Raw genomic sequence first — 19,105 nt, 5'->3', positions numbered from 1 at the left:
AAATGGCACTATGTTTTCATTTAAGAACAGGTGAAATACTAAGTTTGGATTCAAATGTTTTAGTGATGAAAGCTTACATTTCTAATGATATGGGTAGAGGAAGTTTCGCTCTGAAGTAAAAAAGCATGAATGAACGAAAACAAGATTGTTCTTTAAAGCTCATCAATAGTGAAACTGTATTAAAGGTCCGGCTGCATCATAGTTTCACAGCATTACGTTTGTAGTGCTGTTGATTTTTATTGCATTAGATCTCTTAGGATACAGCAAAACGACTGTTTCTCTCTCTGACACACACAGCATTACACTCCATGAAGCAGAATGATTGTATTACGCTACTTTAGTTTCAGCTGCCGCTCATTGTGTAGAATTCAAAATGATGTTGAATGGTCACTTAAAGGCCATTGTGTTTCGGCTCTTTCAGCAGCATGTCCACTGTGATTAAGTGAGAGGAAAGAAATAAAGCTTTATTTGGATTGGCACATGGGAAACAGATTTTCTAATAGCTGAAAATAAACACAACGCAAACTTGATTTTGTTCCGTGTATCAGGGTTGTTCCAATCTAATGTCATTGCCATCACTTGTTGTTTAGGTTATTTAGATTCTATTCTCTGATGCAGCTGAGTGTTTGCCCGGGTGGTCTGGGCTTCTGTTGTAAATTTTAATAATGGAGCTTGGATAAAGTTTTGATTTGATGTTTCACCTAATAAGTAGCGTACAGAGCTGCTTTGAACAATGATGACAGAAGACCCTAGGCGTCATTTGTTTTTATTCAGTGTTATGTTACATGTGACCATGAACTTCTAAGAAGTTATAGTTGCCATAGACATACATTTAATATATTCACGTACTCAGTTAGGAAAAGGGGGGTGTGTGAGTTTGTGAGAGAGTTGTGTGGTGGTGGTGGCGGGTGGGGCAGTGTTGTGGGGCAACTGACAGTTGACAGTGTGAAGAGGTGGAGGACAGTTGCTTATGTATGATGACAAGTAACAAGAAGGACTGGAAGAAAACCATCTGTAGGTAACTTTGAAATGATTTTTGAAAACAGTCGAGAAGAATCTAATGCTACTAGCAGAAAAAAAAAAAAGGAAAAAAAAACAATAGAAAAGAGTAATAAATAAATGTGTTTCATACACAGACAACAACAAAGGACTATGAAGATGTTTACTTCCCTCAGAATTTTGTGTGGTTAGAGAGAGAGAGAGAGAGAGAGAGAGATGAGGACAACAATGGAGAGGAGAAGTCGCTCTCTCTCCCTCCTGTGGCAGGAATCAGCATCCGGAAACCTACAGGTGTGTTACTATGGCGACACTTCAGGAGAGGAGGCGGGAGCTGGGTGAGGTGGCAAGCTGTGGAGCCGGAGTCACACTTGTTTCTAAGGCTTCATATGGCACGTCCGCTCCAAACGCTACAGCGAGGCCTCAGAATCCGAGTCCACATCTCTCCCGTCACTACGCGTTTGAGGATATGGACTCTGGCTATGTCTGAATGCTCCAAACCACATCCCCCTAAAATCCCCTGCCATCCTCTGCTCAAGTGCCTCTCTACCCCTCTGACTCTGACTCTAGAAGGCACTGGTATATACGTATGTCTCCACATTCTAATATCTGGATTGAGCGATTGAGGCAATGAGGATACACAAACATACATGTACAGATACACACGGGCCAGCCGGGTAACTCATGGGGCAACAGCTGGCTCCTGACAATGCTACCAGTTTTTCGTTATACCTGTGTTAGCGTTACAAAGTTTGCATCGCTTAACAGTCTGCTGACGGCGGAGGCAATTGGATATGTAAACATTGACAAGGCTAACATCATGACAGGCGAAGAGATAGAAAATCTATGTTCCAATATGGTCCATAAGGGGGTCTGATCTTTCTGAAGGGCCTTGATTAACAGTTACTTACGACTTTAGAGAAAACTCTGATCAACAGTTGAGCGAGTCAGTTAAAAGTTTTAATATGCCGCCTTTAAATTTTTCAGAGCAAAAAAACTTGGAATGCTAAGAGAATTAGTTTTTCGGAGGAGCCATGCTTAGCACATGTCAGCCAATACCCGTGAGTCAACGTACTCATAAACCTTCAAATGTCCAGGATATTATACCGCTGGACGCTCATCGGAATTTTAAAATTTACTTTGTTCTCTTAACCTGCGTTTTTCAGGTTACGTTGATTTTATGGGACATTAAAAAATTCAAAAGCTGCAAGTAACTTGAAAGCAACTGAAATGATGATGACTGAAAGCAGCAGTTTGAGACCATCCCTTTAATCTTGATTGGGAATCTGACTGTGCACCTCATTAATCTGATTTCCTTTGTTTTGCCTATGTCCATGTGTACCTACAGAGCAGTGGACAAAAAGACACACAAGGTTGAAAGGACTGGCTTCTTCAGAGAGCGCAGGAGTGTCTGTATTGCGAACCTTGGTGTCGAAACGCCACGTGCTACTCGTGAAGAACGAGTCGTTCCGTTGGATATTTACACAGTGAATGGGGCCGGCGTCTACTCTACTCTACTGAGTTTGGCTGGTACTTGCGTACATTTGGAATGGTACACTAAGGTGACAGTAGTAAGTTTAAAAAAAAAAAAAAAAGTTCATCTTCTCCTCTCACCTGTAGCTTACTAAAGGTCTATCTCTAGTTTTCCTGTTTAACATTTGAGGCACAAAAGCACTGAAAGTGATGATTGATGCTTTGAACTTGCCATGATGGCGGAGGAGTATAAATCTCTTTTTTCTCTCTCTCTCTCTCTCTCTCTCTCTCAAGTCTGTCATTATTTGATGTTTTTTATATGGTTTAACAAGTTTAAGTGTAATATTTATAAAACTGACATTGCGGTTGAATTTAATTTTAGTATAACATTTCCTCACTGTGCTGCTTTAAGTTCGACGCGATGTGATTGTTGCGGCACCAAGTGTTCAGATAGAATCATGGTGTAATATGAAGCTAAGGAAACTTAGGCCTTACATCACTTAGCTTTCGTGACCTCATGTTTTGTCCCAAGGGTGAGTGGTCATTGAATCTTTGGCTCCTTGTTGAGGCTCCAGACCACCTCAGAGCAGAGAGAGAAAAATTCTGTAATGTCCATTTGAGCTCAAGTTGACAACACTTCCAGTGCATTTGTGCATTCAAACAGGACACTGTACAATAGGCTAAGGTCCTAACCACAATCTCGTCTATACAAGATACCTACAGTATACAACGATGTGGCGTTAAACATCTAACTTTTTTTAACATTGAATTTGTATGAAAAAGGTTCTGTTTTATTATACAGCAGAAATTATAGCTTCTGTTCCTTTTGCGATTTCACTTGTATTATTTATCTTTCTGGTCTATTTCATCGTGTTTAAAAATCCAGACGATATGAAAGTGTGTGATAATAAAAAAATAAAACTTACATAGATTGGACCACTTTGTTTTTGTTTCTCCCTTATCAACAATATTTGTTCCAAGCAGACCCCTATTCACAAAGGACACACCAAGCAAAAAAACAAAACAATAAAAAAAAAAAAAAAAAACAACATTCAAATTAAAGTTTTTTTTATCTTTTGTTAAAAGGTTCCCTGTAGTTTAAGGTGAAATGCAAGTGGAGATAGAGTAGTTTCATTCCATCAGAAAAACAAAAACTAAAAACAAAGAACAGCTAAAAAATGGCTGCTGTCTCTGCCTCTTCCATCAAGGCAAATCGGAAAGCTGTGGAGTGGCAGTGGAGACTTCATCACACACAAAATCTCATCCCCCCAGGTTCACCTCATTGCCGCTCCTCTATGTTTTGAAATCTGATGATAGCTCCAGAGTTTTTGAATGGACTGGTTCAAAATAAATAAAGAGTTTTAAAAAGAGTTCTTTTGCACTGAAGTTCCCTCTATTCTGGACGTGTGCAGTTGTAAAAACACAGAGAAGAAGAAAGCTGGAGGACAATGTTTCAGTCACTTATTGTGAAAGGTCAAAGTTCACGTCTCTTAGTACCCCATTGTGATGCCTAAGGCCCAGAGAGTGTGAGAGTGTGTGCATGTGTACGTGTTTGTCTAAGGGCACCACTCTCTGCGGGGTCGGGCTGCTACTTGAAGACATAGTTGATGAACACCTGAAGGAGTATGAGGAAAACGATGATGACGTAGTCACGCTGCTGGAGGAAGGAGCCGCCCTCCACCCGGCCCGCTGCACGACTCCGCAGGACGCCGATGCTCCTGAAAATGCACAGAAACTCACCGTGAGAGTTGAAGAGGCGGCATCTTGTCTTGTATGTGGTATGTGGCCTGCTCACCTGTTGATTTCCTCCTGCGTCTGCTTTATTGATTCAATGGCACTTTGAAGTTCACTGAGGTCGGCTCCTTTTTTTCTCAGACGGCTGTTGTGTTTGCTTTTGTGTCCTGCGACAGAATGAAATGTAAGATTTTTTCAATACTACGCTGAAAGAAATATAACAGGATTTTTTCAGGATCATACCAAAAGTGATAGTGAGGCCTGACATTAATGTTGGTGCTTTCCAGCTGTATACAACAATAATTTCTATTAATCTTCCTTTACATTCTTATCACTTTGACATTCTAAACCAGTGAGCTTTTCCTGCTGCTGAGGCCTGCAGTAAATGCCTCCTGGATCGTGTTTTACAGAGGTACACCATCTCTCCACAGGAAAATGTGTAACTAATTCTATTACTATTTGAGCCAAGCAAGGAAAAATATCCCATTTCCTTCTCTGCAAATAAAATGAAGCCTTAAATACCCTCCAATATGTTTTGGCAGAAGTTTAACCTTTGTCAAGAGTTTTCTACAAATTTTTAATGTAGAGCTGATATATTCAAGCAAGTATATTTTAGATATATTTTATTATTAGATTAGAGTTTATTACAGTTTCAGATCTTCATGTGGGGCCACTAGAAATATGAAGAACAAGCTGCATCAACGTCAACCCCAAGTATTTAGGAGAAATAACAACCACCATCAGAGTGTGCCACTGTACAATGTTACAGCTGTTCAATCTCAGCCTAAACATTTAGTTGGGTTGGATTCACTTTAAACTGGGCTAAGCACGGCCTGGTCCATGACGGCGCCTAAATATGTAGCTACCACCTGCTTCATGCTACAATTCAGATAATAACTAACTGTTAAAACAGCAGCATACATACAAAAATATTAATTTATTAACAAATATAGCAAAAGGCTACAACTTTTTTTGGGGCTGTTTTCTATCTGTAAGTATGAGAATAATTTGCATGATTCATGATATTTAGACTCAATGATTAAGTCCAGTGTGATCAAAAATGATTGATTTTAGCATCGACAGCTCATTTCTGTTCATTTTGTAATATTTGAATCTGAGTATTAAGAACTCACTTTCGCTACCAGATGAATCCTGGCGGTCGGGTTCAGGTGACGAGCATCCACTCTCTGGGCTTTTGGGCTTGTCACTCTTGTGTTTCCTCTTTGGCACCGTGACCTATGCACACACAGACACACACGCAAAGAGACACACATAAACATACACAAAAATTTTAAGATAAACAGGTCACAAAAAAGGCCACATACACCATCTTCAAGGCGATATTAGTATACACAATTATACTGCGGGTTTGCATCCACAGAAAGATAATAAATAAATAAATAAATAAATTAAATACATACCAACACAACAAAATAATGCAATGATGCAAAAGTCCCTTGCCAAACACATTCACACACAAACATTCTAGTTGGTAAACAGCTGTGCAATGCATGCTGGTACTTTTTAGGTTATAGTCAACGCAACTGTTGCATGACAAACAACCAGCATCCAAAACGAACCAAACCTGCCAAGAGCTTGGATGTTAAATATCCATTTTGGATATTTATATTTTTAGGGCTCTATATGACTCTTTTATAGAACATACATGTGATGAACAATTTCGTCCAGTAGGAATATCACTGTGCTGAATATATCTCCAGCAGCATGATGCTTTTTTCCCCTCACAGAAAAGGCTGAATTTATTAATGCCAGGGCAGCTGTGTATGTAGCAGCCAATCCGAGGCCTGCCCCACATGGTGACAAAGTTCTTGCTGTGGTCTGAGTCCAGGTCTGTGCCCAGCAGGAACAAAGTCTCACATCTAGACTAACACATCAAAGTACTGACAGATAACAATCCTCCAAGACAAACTGCACTGGCTTGGGCACTTGGCAGGTGGTTACTTTCTAAACACAAAAGGCTGGTTGTGCGTCACAACAGCCTAATTCCTCTCAGCATAACAGTGTTTCCTCTAAATTCATTTAGGAGTGGCAGGGTCCTACTGGGGTTCATTCAACTTTAATTACTCGCGAGAGCACGGCCTTGAAAGTGACGTTACGTCGGGCACCCGGGCACCAGGTCAGAGAGTCAGGAGTGTCGTCCTGGAAAATAGGGCAGCGACTTACCGGAGAAAATGTAGACTTATTAGCTTAAGATAACTCATAACAGATTTTACAAATTAAATAGACATTAGCAAAATATTGATGGCCAACTAACGTTATGCAGCATACCGGCAGCTAGTTTAATTGGGCCCGGTGCCAACTCAGTGATGCTAACGTGGGTGAACTAATTGATAGCATTAAGCTAATATCTACACACCATGATGTATTAACTGATGACTGCATTTTCAGATGAACCTGTTCAAATATTTCTCTAAGAATAGAAAGACAACTGGAAAAAATTATGATTTTTATGTATCATTAGCCTTTTATTGACTTTTTTTTTTTTTTTTTACTTTTTACATTCAGCCTTGATCTAACATTGTATATGGCTGAGATTTATAGGTTGTAGCGGTTGTGAGGAAAAAGCCATTTTCAACTGGCCAGCCAAAACATAGGTTGTGGAAGTTAAATCTGCAGTCAAGTGTCACTTGTTTACTCTCCCTCTGAGAGCCTGCTGCCGCTGCCGAAAAAAATCCTAGAGGAAACACTGTAATACAAATGAGGAGTAGCTCAATTCAAAGTCAAAGTCATGAGCTCATTAGTGTAAGACAACATTGAGACAAACACAATGAAGACGAGAACGGGTGAAAGGCAAAGAGGGCATCGTGGCAGCACTGATAAAGCCAAGCACTGATGGTGGTGGTCTGCTGTTGGTTTGACCGATTTAGCTAAAGTAGCTGTTCCCTTTTGTGGATTTTCTCTGAAATGCACCGGTCTCTAAGTCTTTGGAGGGCTCTTATGAATGGGCCTTCTCTTCTTACTTTGTTTGGTCTCCTGAGGGACATATTTGGCTTTTCAGCTGCTGAGAGCTTCACTGTGTTTGCCAGCCAGTCGCTAAGCCTCCCTGTCTGCCATATAGTGCTGGACAGGTAGTGTACACTTAATTATTGCTGTTTCCAAAGCAGAAAATATGTTGGCTGGGAAATCAAAAGACTGAGCAGAAAGATGTTAAAACACCGCAGAGCTGTAGCTTATCACCTTTCACATTACATGCTGTACCAGATTTGTTTTTAGAAAAAGTTTTGATTACAGCTCCCTTAAAGTGAAGTACAAAGCTTACTCTATAAGCAGTAAATTATGTCTCCACCTGCCTACAAGGAGACAGTAGAAATGGTTAAAAAAGATATTTCTTGAGCTCAATAGCAAAAAGAAAAGATCAGCAAGATGGTATTTACAAAGTAGGATTGCGTCAGGATGAAACAAATTACAGTGGAGTGACAGATTTTGTAATGTTTTGCTGTACTTGTAATTAGTTAATTATGTAGAATAAGTGTGCACAACTCCAAATCTGAAGATAATATCGTGTGCACAATTGCGATAAAGAATAAGCCAACAAAACAAGACAATGACACTCACTAATCCATCTTGTTTTGTATTTCATTTATGGATGAAAGATAAACACGTTTCACCATTAAGCCATCATTAGCGTAGAGAACAACAGAAATGACAATACAGATATAAATAACCAGGTAACGCTCAAAGTCCAATCAACGACAAGACCATATGATTATATAATAGGATCAATGTGTACAAACACACATGTAAAGGGAAGAGGTAAGGAAATCCCAGAGAGATTGCCAGTCAAGGATCTGTCTATACTAGGGACTCATGGCATGAAAGTCATAATAAAAATTAGAAATGTATTGAAATAAAATAAAGAGCTATGTGAGTCTATAGACATGAGCATAGCAAAGAGCATAGATGGATATCACAGAAAAAAGAGCAATATATATTAAAGCATTCTTTTGTTGTCTACACTGGCTGATGATGGCTTAATGCTGAAATGCACTCGTCTTTAGTCCACAATTCAAATACAAAAGACAATGGATTAGTGAGTGCTGTTGTTTTGTTTGCGCTTGTAATTAGTCAGAAACTGGCCTGATAACTTCATAGTTACAGGGATGTCTGCAGCCTACAGGCAAACAATGTTTCCATATAAAACTGATGTACAGTGTACAGTTGTAGAATCTTCTTCAAAAACGTAGGAGAAGGAAGGAAAACCTTGTTATACACTTACTTTAAAAAGCAGTGTGAAATGCTCTAGCATCCCATACAGACAGAGCAGCAGGTGCCAGAGCAAGAAAAAAAAAAAAAGTAGAGATAGAGAGACACAAAAGGAGCAGAGGCGATGACGGCGGTGGCAGCACAGTGACGACGACACAATGAAGCAACAATGAAGACGGCGCAACGGGTGCTGCGTGGAAGATGGTTGAGGCGGCGAGATGTTTTTTTTTTTTTTTTTTTTTTAAATGGTGGTTTTCGATCAGGACAACCTACCTGGCACTTGCAATTGTCCCTCCGCGGCCCCTGGTTACTCAGACTAATAAGACTGCCAGAACGTACCATAGGGGTGCGGTGTCGGACCTTGGTCTGGATACAGCCATCTTTTTCAAACTGGATCAGGTCATTGAGAGGATCCCAGGGCCTTGTGCTAAAAAGAGGGACAAAATACACAAAAAAAGATTTGAGGAATCATAGAAGGAGAGGAGGCAAACAGTAAGACATGCATAAAAGAAATGCAAAGAAATGTATTAACTATAGAAGTTATACAACAGGAAGAGAAAGGAATGGAAATAAAGAAAAAAGAGAATGAAAGTAAACACAGATGTAAAAAGAGCAAGCATTTACATTTTTTAGGAGTAAAAAACATTTCACTAGAAGGATTCCTTGCCAGGGCAGCATGGCCCTGGCCTGAGGGCCTTTCTGTGCTGAAATTACATGTTCTGCCCGTGCCTGCATGGGTTACCTCCCACATTCCCCCCACAGACATGCATGTCTAAGTTAAGTGATGACTAAATTGTCGGTCTGTGTGAGAGTGGTTGTCTGTCTCTGTGATGGTGACCTGGTCACCTGTCCAGGGTATACCCCGCCCTCACCCAGAGTGAGCTGGGATTGGCTTCAGCTCCAGCAACCAGGAAATGGAAAAGCAGTAGAAGATGGATGGATGGATTCCTTGTCAATATGTACAAAGCTATTAATCTCCATGACAGCAGGTCGGACACTGAGCCTGCAGTTATAGGGTTCACCACCTGATGGCTCCCTGTCACACTGGATGATTAATAAGGAAAATGATGTCACATCTAATACATGTGACTGGAGTCAGTTATCTCTTATGATACAAATGGTATAAAAAATGTTCTAAATGTACTAATTTAAAGTTGGCTCAAGAGTGAAACCTGACTGATAAATATTCATTCATTCATCCATCTTCTACCGCTAATCTGCTTTTGGGTCACAGGTGTGCTGGAGTCAATCCCAGCTCACACTGGGTGAGGGCAGGGTACACCCTGGACAGGTCGCCAGTCCATCGCATGAACAACCACTCACACTCAGACCTACGGACAATTTAGAGTCATCAATTAGCCCAAACATGATGTCTTTGGACGGTGGGAGGTAACCTGTACAGGGTAAACATGCAAACTCCGCTCAGAAAGGCCCCAGGCTGGGAACTGAATCAAAAATCTTCTTGGTGTGAGACAGCAGCACTAACCACTATGCTGCTGTGCTGCCACTAATAACTATTGTTGGCTGATATTAGCTTGAAATGTATTGACATGTATTTGTTCCAAAAAGCAAACAGAGACAAGATCACACATTGTTGTTAATTTAGAAACATTATCCTCATTACATTACTGTGCAGTTTCTGGAAACATCTGTTTATGTTTAAAAAAAAAAAAAAAGACCATATGCTGCTGTTACTTGCCAATACTTGATTCTACTTAATAGACAGAAGATTATTAAGCTGTCTATGTTTAAGATCTAAATGTTTAAAGCATAATGTAAAGTAAAATTATTTTACAGGTTTTTAACAGCTGAACTAGTTGTCCCTTTGTCAAGGTCTACCAGTTGAAACAGTTGATATGATCTAATGTGAGCTCTCTTGGGTAGCAGGGCAAAGCCACTCACTCGGCATATCTGTAATGCCACTCTCCGGTAATAGAGTCCTGCTCAAACAGGGCAGGGATCCACTCCTCGCATTTGGCTTTACGCTCCCGTGCTGACTTCCTCTGAGCTTCCTCTAGAATGAACTTTTCATTGGTGGCCTCCGTCTGGTCCTTGTTGTTGATGGCTCTGGTCACGTGTTGCCACAGTCTGATGGACCAAGTGAGTGAATGGAGTTGAGTTCATTCATTGAGTTTCGACAACAACTGGATGAAAACCACAATGAAGGTAAAAGTAAAACATTCTGTCATGAATGTGTCTTATTTAATTCTAATTTTCAGAAGGTGCAGATGAAGATATTAGTTAAGGTATGTTGGCCTGTAACAATTATTTCATAATTGTCTAACTGTGATTTTTTTATGTAATCGCGGTTTCTTTGTTTAACTGCAAATTTTGGGGGAGGGTGGTGGGGTTTATTTTCATGAAATAGGTCAAAGTATCATTTTATTTGCATCCGTCAAACACGTTTCTAGTGTCCGTGTGCATCCTGCAGCACGACAGAACAGTAACTGTCAGAGGACGCCTCACGAGCATTGATATACAGTTGCTAAGTCAAATTGGCTTTCTCATGTTAACAATCCAGAGAATTGGGTAGTTTTGTGAGAAGTAGTATTGAGAAATGGCCATAACATTCAGCTTTTACACAGTTGGTTTTCACTGGAGTTTTTGTTTAGTGTTGGCAATAAAGAAAGAAAGAAAAAGTGTCGCTTGACACTGTCCTGCTGGTCCTGTCATAATGTAGGGAGTCTGCAACCCCAACTGGTTTCAGCTAAATTATGATTGGACGATCGGTCATTTGGGGAGGGATTAGACTGCCATCTGCTTTCAGCCATAGCATCATTTTGACAATGAATTTGGAAAAACGGACACAAGATGGACATTGTTTCTAAACGTAGTACAACTTCTCCATTGTGGGATTATTGTGTTCAGGCCAACTCTGAGGGGAGAGCCCACAAATCTGGAAGAGGCAATTTGCCGGCTATGTAAAAAAACAGTTTCGGTTAAAAAAATGCTAGCACAACTAATTGGAGACAGCATCTCAAAAATCACCATCCCTCACAGTTTGCACAGTGAAATGAAAGAAATCAATCAGTGCCCCTGCATCAGTTGGGAAAATGAGATGCAGTTGGGAAAAATTGCCAATCAAGAAGCGGTGATGACTATTTTGACACAGTTTTACAAATAGTGATGACTATTGGTCTTGGATAATGAAAAAGATATTTTAAAAATTGGACCAAGAGACAATTATATTGTTAATCGCAATTATTTCGGAGACAATTAACTGTGTAGCAACATTTGGAATTGTTACAGCTCTAAAGGTATGTACCTTTCAGATTCATACTCTCCCTGCTCCTCTGGTGGAACGGTGCAGCGTGTGAGTCGACTCTGTCTCAGCTCTGGGGTCGGGTTCCAGAAAGTGTCCATTGTCCCCGTCTTCTTGTCATTGATGAAGATCTCGCTATCCTGTGAGTGAAGCAACCCGTTTCTGACTTTAACTAATTGTTCACTGTATTGTCTGTATGTTTCTGTTGAGGATGAGACCCTGTAATTCAATGACATTACCTATCAACAAATACATTTTCAAAATAATGTTTTATACCTGACACAAGAAAGACAAATAAAAAAAATTTAAAAAAGCTGTGGAAAATGAAGGGAAGAAAAGCAATAACAAGCAGTCGTTGGGAAAATATGTCTCACCCAGTGTCCTTCTAGCGTAGCTAACACCTCCTTTCCCAACTTGATCTTTCCAGAAATCTGGTTGACACTGTCGCTGCTGCCCAGGAATGGCTGGAGGACAAAGGAAACAGGACAAGGACAGGACAAGAGGGGAAGGGAGGAGGAGGAAAGGAGTTCAGAAGGGGAAGGGAGGTAAATTAAAGAAATGATTGAGGAAGAGCGGTAAGGTGAGGAAATAACAGCAAAAAGTAAAATGGTGAGGGAGAGCAGGAGAAAGCAATAGTAAGATGAATGAGAAGGAGAAAGGGAGAAGTGAAAAGGCGAAGGTTTTGGAGGGGAAGGGAAGGAGTGATAGCCGCAAAAACACAGTTTACTTTACCACAGTTCTTGTGGAAAAAAAGTATTTCACTTCATTCTGTGTCACTTTATCTGCATTTAGTGGCCTTCACAGCTTTACCTGCCACTTCCAACTACATAAAGCCTTTTCACAGCGAAAAAAATCAAGTTCTTCCAGTAAATATCAACTTTGAAATACATTTCATACAGTAGGTTCTATGGATTATTAATAAATCTGTATTAGACTAGAAATACTAAGGACTCCAACAACATATTCATTAGCAGTGGCAGTTTAAACAGAAATGTGTTCATGTCCTTGGTTCTGCTCTCTGACCTGTCTCTGATGATAGGATGGTGTAGCAGGTGGTGTGAATAAGGTAAGGAGGATGTTTTTCAGGGAGGGTGAAGGAGTGGGATATTGTGGAAGAGTGAGACATTCAAAGAAGTAATGTGAGAAGCTATGGGCTTTCCATCCTTCCCCTCACTGACAAATTTGTTACCAGACAACTCAAAATGCCTGAATCGATGTAAGTTTATGGCTTGTACCTTTAGTTTGAACTCCAGCTGAGCACTGTAGCCTGTTTTCTCACATGCAATGGTGATCTGGCCACCCAGCTCCAGGGTCATGGTGCCGTACAGGATGCCTATCAGATGAACAAGTACCAGTAGAGCTTTGAGTCAGCTCAGATCACTAGAAAACTCAGACACATGCTAAATTTTTAATGACTATGCAGGTATTTTTTCCACCAAAACAAACCGTGGCATTGCCTGACATTTCAAGGTCTATCAAAAAATAAGAACCAGACAATGTGATCGGGATGTATGGGGTGCAATCTGACCTTTACAGTGGGCGTAGGGCATGTTCATCACATAGTCTTCTCCACGGTTGAGAAAATTGAGCCGAGCCTCCCCATCTAATATGGCCGATAGGGAGTTTCCTAAAATAACACAATACAATACAGAGCTAGAACAGCAAGAACAGAACCAAACAGCTAAATGAATACTTCTTTTACTTATCACTCCCGAGGAGACATTAGTTTGAATTCAGTTGTGTGTTAGTACCGTAAAATTTGGACTTGGCGAGGATGCTGCCACTGAGACAGAATCCATCCTTTCTGTTGCTGACATAGAAGGCTGAGACTGGAGGATGATGGGATACCTGGAAGCACACATGGAATCAAACAGCTTGAATACAATTTGAGGGAGCCCATTTTGGTGAGTCACAACAGACAAAACACCACAAGCCACTGATTCATCATATCACCAGTAGCTTACTGTGGTTAATCAACCAGATCAATAGATTTTAATTGGTATTGAACTGCTCTTACCTGCTCTGCAATGTAGAAGGTCTTGCTGTTGGTCGTCTGGTGGAGCCACATGCAGCGGAATGTCTCCCCTATAATGGGGTTGTAAGGTTTTTTCAACCCCTTAGGATTAAAAACCCACACAGGTGTTAGTGTAACATACACACTAGCATAACATGTCATCTAAATAACTCATCAACCCCAAGTAATATGTTTATTCTAGTGACCTTGGGCTTTTTGTAAAATCCCGAGATGTACCACTTCACCACCTTCTTCATGCGGTTGTAGGCGTTCTCTTCAATTGCAGCCCTGAGAGAGAAATGAAGAATCAAACTTTTGTGTTGCAATTTAAAAATGATATATTGGTTTGACTATGTGGAACTACAAAATACTATGACAGCTGTATCTGCTTCAAGGCCGAAAGAGGCCTTTATTTTTTGGACTGTGCTACTCCTCTTCCTCTCCATATCTGCTCTGTGCTCTGTGAGATCAGGCAAACAAGTGCTACATTTCCTTTCTCTCTCATCTCACACCTTGGGTTGTACTGTAACCATACATATCCTGCAGCCTAGTATGCCTGCAGTTTTTTTGCAGGGCAAAAAAAAAAAAGAAATATTTAAAATATATCTGAATTTCTGTTGAAAACAACAAGGCTTGACTTACTCTGACAGGAAGTCTGCGTGGTAATAGTAGTCAGAGAGTTTGTCCAAGAAAGATCTTGGCTCCAGGATGAAGGTGGGCAACACCACCTTGGACAGGTCCATGCCAGGTCTGACTTGCTTCAGCAAAGTCCAGATAAGAGATTTGTTCTCCTCTGATACTGTCTCTGTCTGGGCAGCTTCACCAGCCTACCGAGAGGAAAAACAGGAAAGTGCATAGAAAGCTTCATATTTCTGTCTATGTAGGCTGCAATGATACTGTAGACATTTTTAAACTTAGCCACCCATGAGATTATGCATCTTGATTACCTCAGGCTTTGCACCTCATTATCTCTCTCCTTATTCTCTATATCTTCCCAGAGCCCCAGGCTCTCTTTGCTGAGACCTGAGTCATTTGTAGCTCTGTCTAGGTGCCTTTTGGATCTAGATTTTCATCTTCAGGAGTCCAAGTCCCCCCTAGGGTTCTCTTTCCTTTTGTGCTTCTGTTTCCATATAAGTGACTGAAATATGAATGATCTACATCCAGTTTATTTGTCTCACTTTTCTGCTCACCAGGTTACATTTTCATATGTCCTTAGCATCTAGACAATCTTTACAATGTACAATGTTGCTCTGTTAATCTTCTGTGGACATCTACTGCATGTCTGTCCAGTTGTTGCTCTTCTTTATATTTTCAGTTTTTTTAATGAGTTGCTTGTCTCAAAACAGAAGGTTTTATATAAGCTATGAATCCATCAAAAGGAAATATGAGATTCATGATTCTGGTCTATATATACATAAAATATTCATAGAATCCAAGAAACATTCACACGTTTAAGCGTGTGATGTGGCTCTGAGTGCAAAAGGAGGTTTTATTGAGCTCCAAACTATGCATTTTTTCCCTTGGCATTGATAAGTGTTTACGAGATGAGCTGTCAAACTACAATTTTATTGGAATGTAAATGAACATTAACACTTTTAACACTTCTTGTCGTACCTGACAGAAACCCACGCACACCCACCCATTTACATGGTAATAGAGTCTGTAATACAGTTCTTCTGCCTCAGCAGAAGAACATGCTAATTTCTCCTAATTAACCACAAAATGTAAGAGAAAAAAAACCCCAAAACATTTGGCTGATGTTTGAAGTCAAGCCTAAGATGAAAATGCTTGGGAGAAATCCTATGAGACCATGTCCTTATGCTGCAAACACACTGAACTTCATGTCCTACCTCTCCTAGTTCCTCATGGGACTGTTCCAGGTATGGGGTTTCCCGCAGATGTTCATTAGGATCAAGGTCAATGTATGAGTCCTCTTGGCGCTCGGACGTATCACTGTCGCTCTCCTCACTCTTCTCCAGGCCTTCTGGGTCAGACTCTTCGTGGTCCTGTTCTCCCTCCCGGTCTGACTTATCTGAGTACAGGTCAGGGTCTTTCAGATGGTCACTGTCATTGAATCTGGAGGAAGAAAGTCAGATGAGAAGTGAGAAAATTTTCCACACCAAATGAATGGCCTTTTTACAGCAATTTTACAGCTTTTTATTTTCATACTCACTGGAAGCCTTGGATGTTGTGAGCCCGAAGGAGGCTGTAAAAATTAATGGAATGTTCTCCACCAGTGGCAGATGTGCTCATGTCCTCCTTCCCCTCACGGATCATAGTCCTCTTTAGCAGACTGGAGCACTTAAGGGCAAGCTCCAAAGCATCCATCCAGCATCGGCCTGAGAAGACATTTAAATTGCAGTTTGTGTGTAGATGATAATTCTTCTTCTGGGACCCAATATTGCCTCTCACCCTCTCCAGATATCATTAAGATATCAGGAAGGTGAAGGTAAAAAAAAAAAAAAGAATAAATAAATAAAATAAAATAATACAAATCAAGATTTGGAGATTTTATAAACAATGTGGGGCAGCACAACATTAGATTGATTAATGACTCTAAATTGCCTGTAGGTTTGAGTGTGAGTGGTTGTTGGTCTCTGTCTCTGTGTTGGCCCTGTGATGGACTGGCAACGTGTCCAGGGTGTACCCTGCCCTCCCCCACTGTGAGCTGAGATTGGCTCCAGCACACCCAGTGACCCGGAAATGGACAAGTGGTCGAAGATGAATGAATGAATAAACAATGTGTTGAAATTGCAATGAAAACGTTTTGGTTAGGGTTACCCCTTGTAGGTTTTTTAATGTCTTTGTCAGCCAGATGGATATAGCACCTACACCAACACAAAGAAGAAACTGAAAATATTGTGCACTAGGTATGATTTTGATAGGTGGTGCGTTCTTTTTTGTTTGACTGTTCCAGCACCACGGAGAGTGGTGAAGGGAACCAAGAAGGACTGGCTCAGATGTTTCAGCACCAAGGACAGAGACACTGGAACCTTTGACTCAGTCACTAAGGTGCTTCACAAAGAAATCTGGAATTGATCAAACAAAGCTTCTGTTTTAAATCAATTTCAAAAACAATCCAGACAAGTCCTCTCCGCAATAACTTTCTTTTACTGTGTATTATTTATGTTTTCATCTTATTGCCTTAACTTCATATAGCGCAGCTTTACTACGCTGTACTTCTCTGTCTTTTGAAGAGACAAAAGTCTGCATTCCTACAGTGAGGACACCAAATCTACAGGGTCTACTGGAAGTTTTACAGGCCATAACACTCTCAGCCTGTAATAGTGCAGGTGGGTCTTTTCAGACTCGTAACTTGAGCACCTGCACTTAGAAAGACAAAGATGAGGAATACTGTCATTTTCACAAAAGGCCACATCCAGGCAGTAAACGTAGGACTGAGCTGATTATGTTGCTTTAGGAAGCTGATGGTGCCGATTGACAGGTTTATCCCTATCACACAATGTTAACAGAGACTGAGGATAAATAATGTGAATGAGCCTGTCTCTCACCATCAGACTCAGAGGCAGCACGGAAGATGAGGTGGCTGCTGGGTAATGGCTGCGTGATGGAGCCCACTGCTTCTCCTTTAGGTCCCTGTTTGGAACAAGAAGCATCAGAGGGATATTAAATTGAGTTCTTTGTGATTTCCCCACCACGCCTCTTTTTCAATTTTTATTCAATTATATGTGAAAACAGAGGAAATCTAGACTCATTACATAAACAAATGATGAGAGGAGACAGGGAGACAGGGAGACAGAAGCCGAATGAGTGCACAGCTTATTTCTTTAGTTAAGAGGACAGCAGGGAAAGAATGCATGTTCTCACCTAAAACATAGACTGTTAATTGGGATGGAATCTTTTTCCGCACAAACAAAAAGAAAAAAAGAAAAAAAAAAAGAAAAAACAAATGGAATCAGTGATGAAAACCAAAATCGCTGGGTGGATGACTGAGACAGAGCAGACAAAGCGCTGAACAAATGGAACCACTGCCAAATATGGACATGGATAGATGTGTTATTTTGTATTTGTACGAAATGAAAACAGAGATGAGCTCTTCATTAAGTTTATACCCACATCTATATAACTATTTGTTCTGACTTTAGTTGACAAAGAATATTGTTTGTAATGGAAAATCTGTTGATGATGATCTGTTCGTATTCATTTTATTTCATTCATCACCAGGAAACATAAGAGGCTGCACTCGTCTGCAAAACAAAGCATCAGCATTATTTCTCTCGTCTGGCTTTCTATTCTATTCCACTATTCAACTAAATAATGACATAATGAGATGAGAGACTTTCCACTGTAAAATCATGACAAATGAAGCAATTTGTGACAGTCTGTTCTGAACTCTGACACTTTGGAAAATACACTGTTTTGCTTATTGAGAGACTGTTACATATGGAAACATAGCCAAGAAAAAAGAGAAACATAGAGAAACTGTCCATAACATAAGTCCTGTAAAACTTTGGTTCTTGTATGTGAAAAAGAGCTGATGGTGCACCTGTCTCCAATCAACCTATTTCATCCTCCGTTACTTAAGCGGCGTGCCTAAAGAGCCCGTTGCCAGATTGGTCACTTTGGTCCAGCGCAGTCTTGTCACTGACTAGATTACAGCTCTCCAATGGGTTTCAGGTGCTTGGTTTGCCACTGGCCAGATCCAGTACTAATCATCTTCTGTCTTGTCTCTGTAGTTTGTGGAACTGTCCAGGAAGGACTCTGTTTTGTAATGCACTTTCCTGGATCCGCCAAGTCTATTCTGCCTGCCCCTGTTTTCTGTTTTCCCCCCTCAGCTTGAGTAGCGACAGACCCTTTGTTACCCTTCTTTTGGATTGCACTATTGGACTTCAGCCAGAGTGTTGCCTTCTCCTTGGTTTATCTATGATTAAATTGCAGGCCCCTTTCTGTTTCATTAGTCGTCCCATAGAAGACCATTTGTAGTTGGACTTTTATTCTGTTAAAACCCTGTTTCCCGTTTCTCTGTGTCCAGTCTCTGAAACTCTGGTCTTGTCAAGAAAAACAAGCCTTGGCTTGACAGAGCCAGATACTACTACAGCATACTATTTTTACTCTCTATTCTTTCTTTAGCCAGCCTCCTATGAAGCACAAAGCAATGTCTTTAAACTCAGTTGAACTGTCTTACTACCAACGTTTTCATATGGTTAATATTAAAACTGTAGTATTGTGGAGATGTTCATGGAAAATGAGTTTTGTTATACTAAATTGAGAAGAAACATCAGGAGAGTTGCCTTTATGTTGTTTAGGTGTTGCAGGAAGTACTAGAACCTTGTCTGCTGATTGGGCAAAATGGAAAAAAACAAAAAAACAAAAAACCTATATTACTTGCATGCAGTAGCATGTTTTACAGCTTACTGTTCAGTGGCTGAGATGTCTTTCTG

At 40.5% G+C, this 19,105-nt stretch overlaps 1 protein-coding gene across 6 annotated transcripts in view; it reads right to left on the bottom strand.

Moving 5' to 3' along the window:
* Positions 1-755: 755 nt before the first annotated feature.
* Positions 756-19,105, bottom strand: part of osbpl8 (oxysterol binding protein-like 8) — a 76,379-nt gene continuing 58,029 nt past the window's right edge. For 4 of the 6 annotated variants that reach the window (XM_029495196.1, XM_029495201.1, XM_029495197.1 and 1 more), the window contains 16 exons: positions 17,216-17,300; positions 15,877-16,042; positions 15,554-15,779; positions 14,346-14,530; positions 13,910-13,991; positions 13,707-13,805; positions 13,441-13,537; positions 13,218-13,316; positions 12,925-13,022; positions 12,064-12,153; positions 11,693-11,829; positions 10,330-10,515; positions 8,701-8,854; positions 5,337-5,439; positions 4,265-4,370; positions 756-4,187 (listed from right to left, as the gene is read on the bottom strand). In XM_029495196.1, the coding sequence (XP_029351056.1) occupies positions 4,058-4,187; positions 4,265-4,370; positions 5,337-5,439; positions 8,701-8,854; positions 10,330-10,515; positions 11,693-11,829; positions 12,064-12,153; positions 12,925-13,022; positions 13,218-13,316; positions 13,441-13,537; positions 13,707-13,805; positions 13,910-13,991; positions 14,346-14,530; positions 15,554-15,779; positions 15,877-16,042; positions 17,216-17,300 (2,043 nt within the window). In that variant the 3' untranslated portion in view covers positions 756-4,057. The remainder of the gene's footprint in view (positions 4,188-4,264; positions 4,371-5,336; positions 5,440-8,700; positions 8,855-10,329; positions 10,516-11,692; positions 11,830-12,063; positions 12,154-12,924; positions 13,023-13,217; positions 13,317-13,440; positions 13,538-13,706; positions 13,806-13,909; positions 13,992-14,345; positions 14,531-15,553; positions 15,780-15,876; positions 16,043-17,215; positions 17,301-19,105) is intronic. The other 2 variants (XM_029495199.1, XM_029495202.1) reach the window with 1 other exon arrangement.

This window comes from Echeneis naucrates, chromosome 23 (assembly GCF_900963305.1).
Source record: "Echeneis naucrates chromosome 23, fEcheNa1.1, whole genome shotgun sequence".
Lineage (NCBI taxonomy): Eukaryota > Metazoa > Chordata > Actinopteri > Carangiformes > Echeneidae > Echeneis > Echeneis naucrates.
The sequence above is the reverse complement of the archived record's forward strand: the minus strand, read 5'-3'. Positions and strand labels throughout refer to the sequence as shown.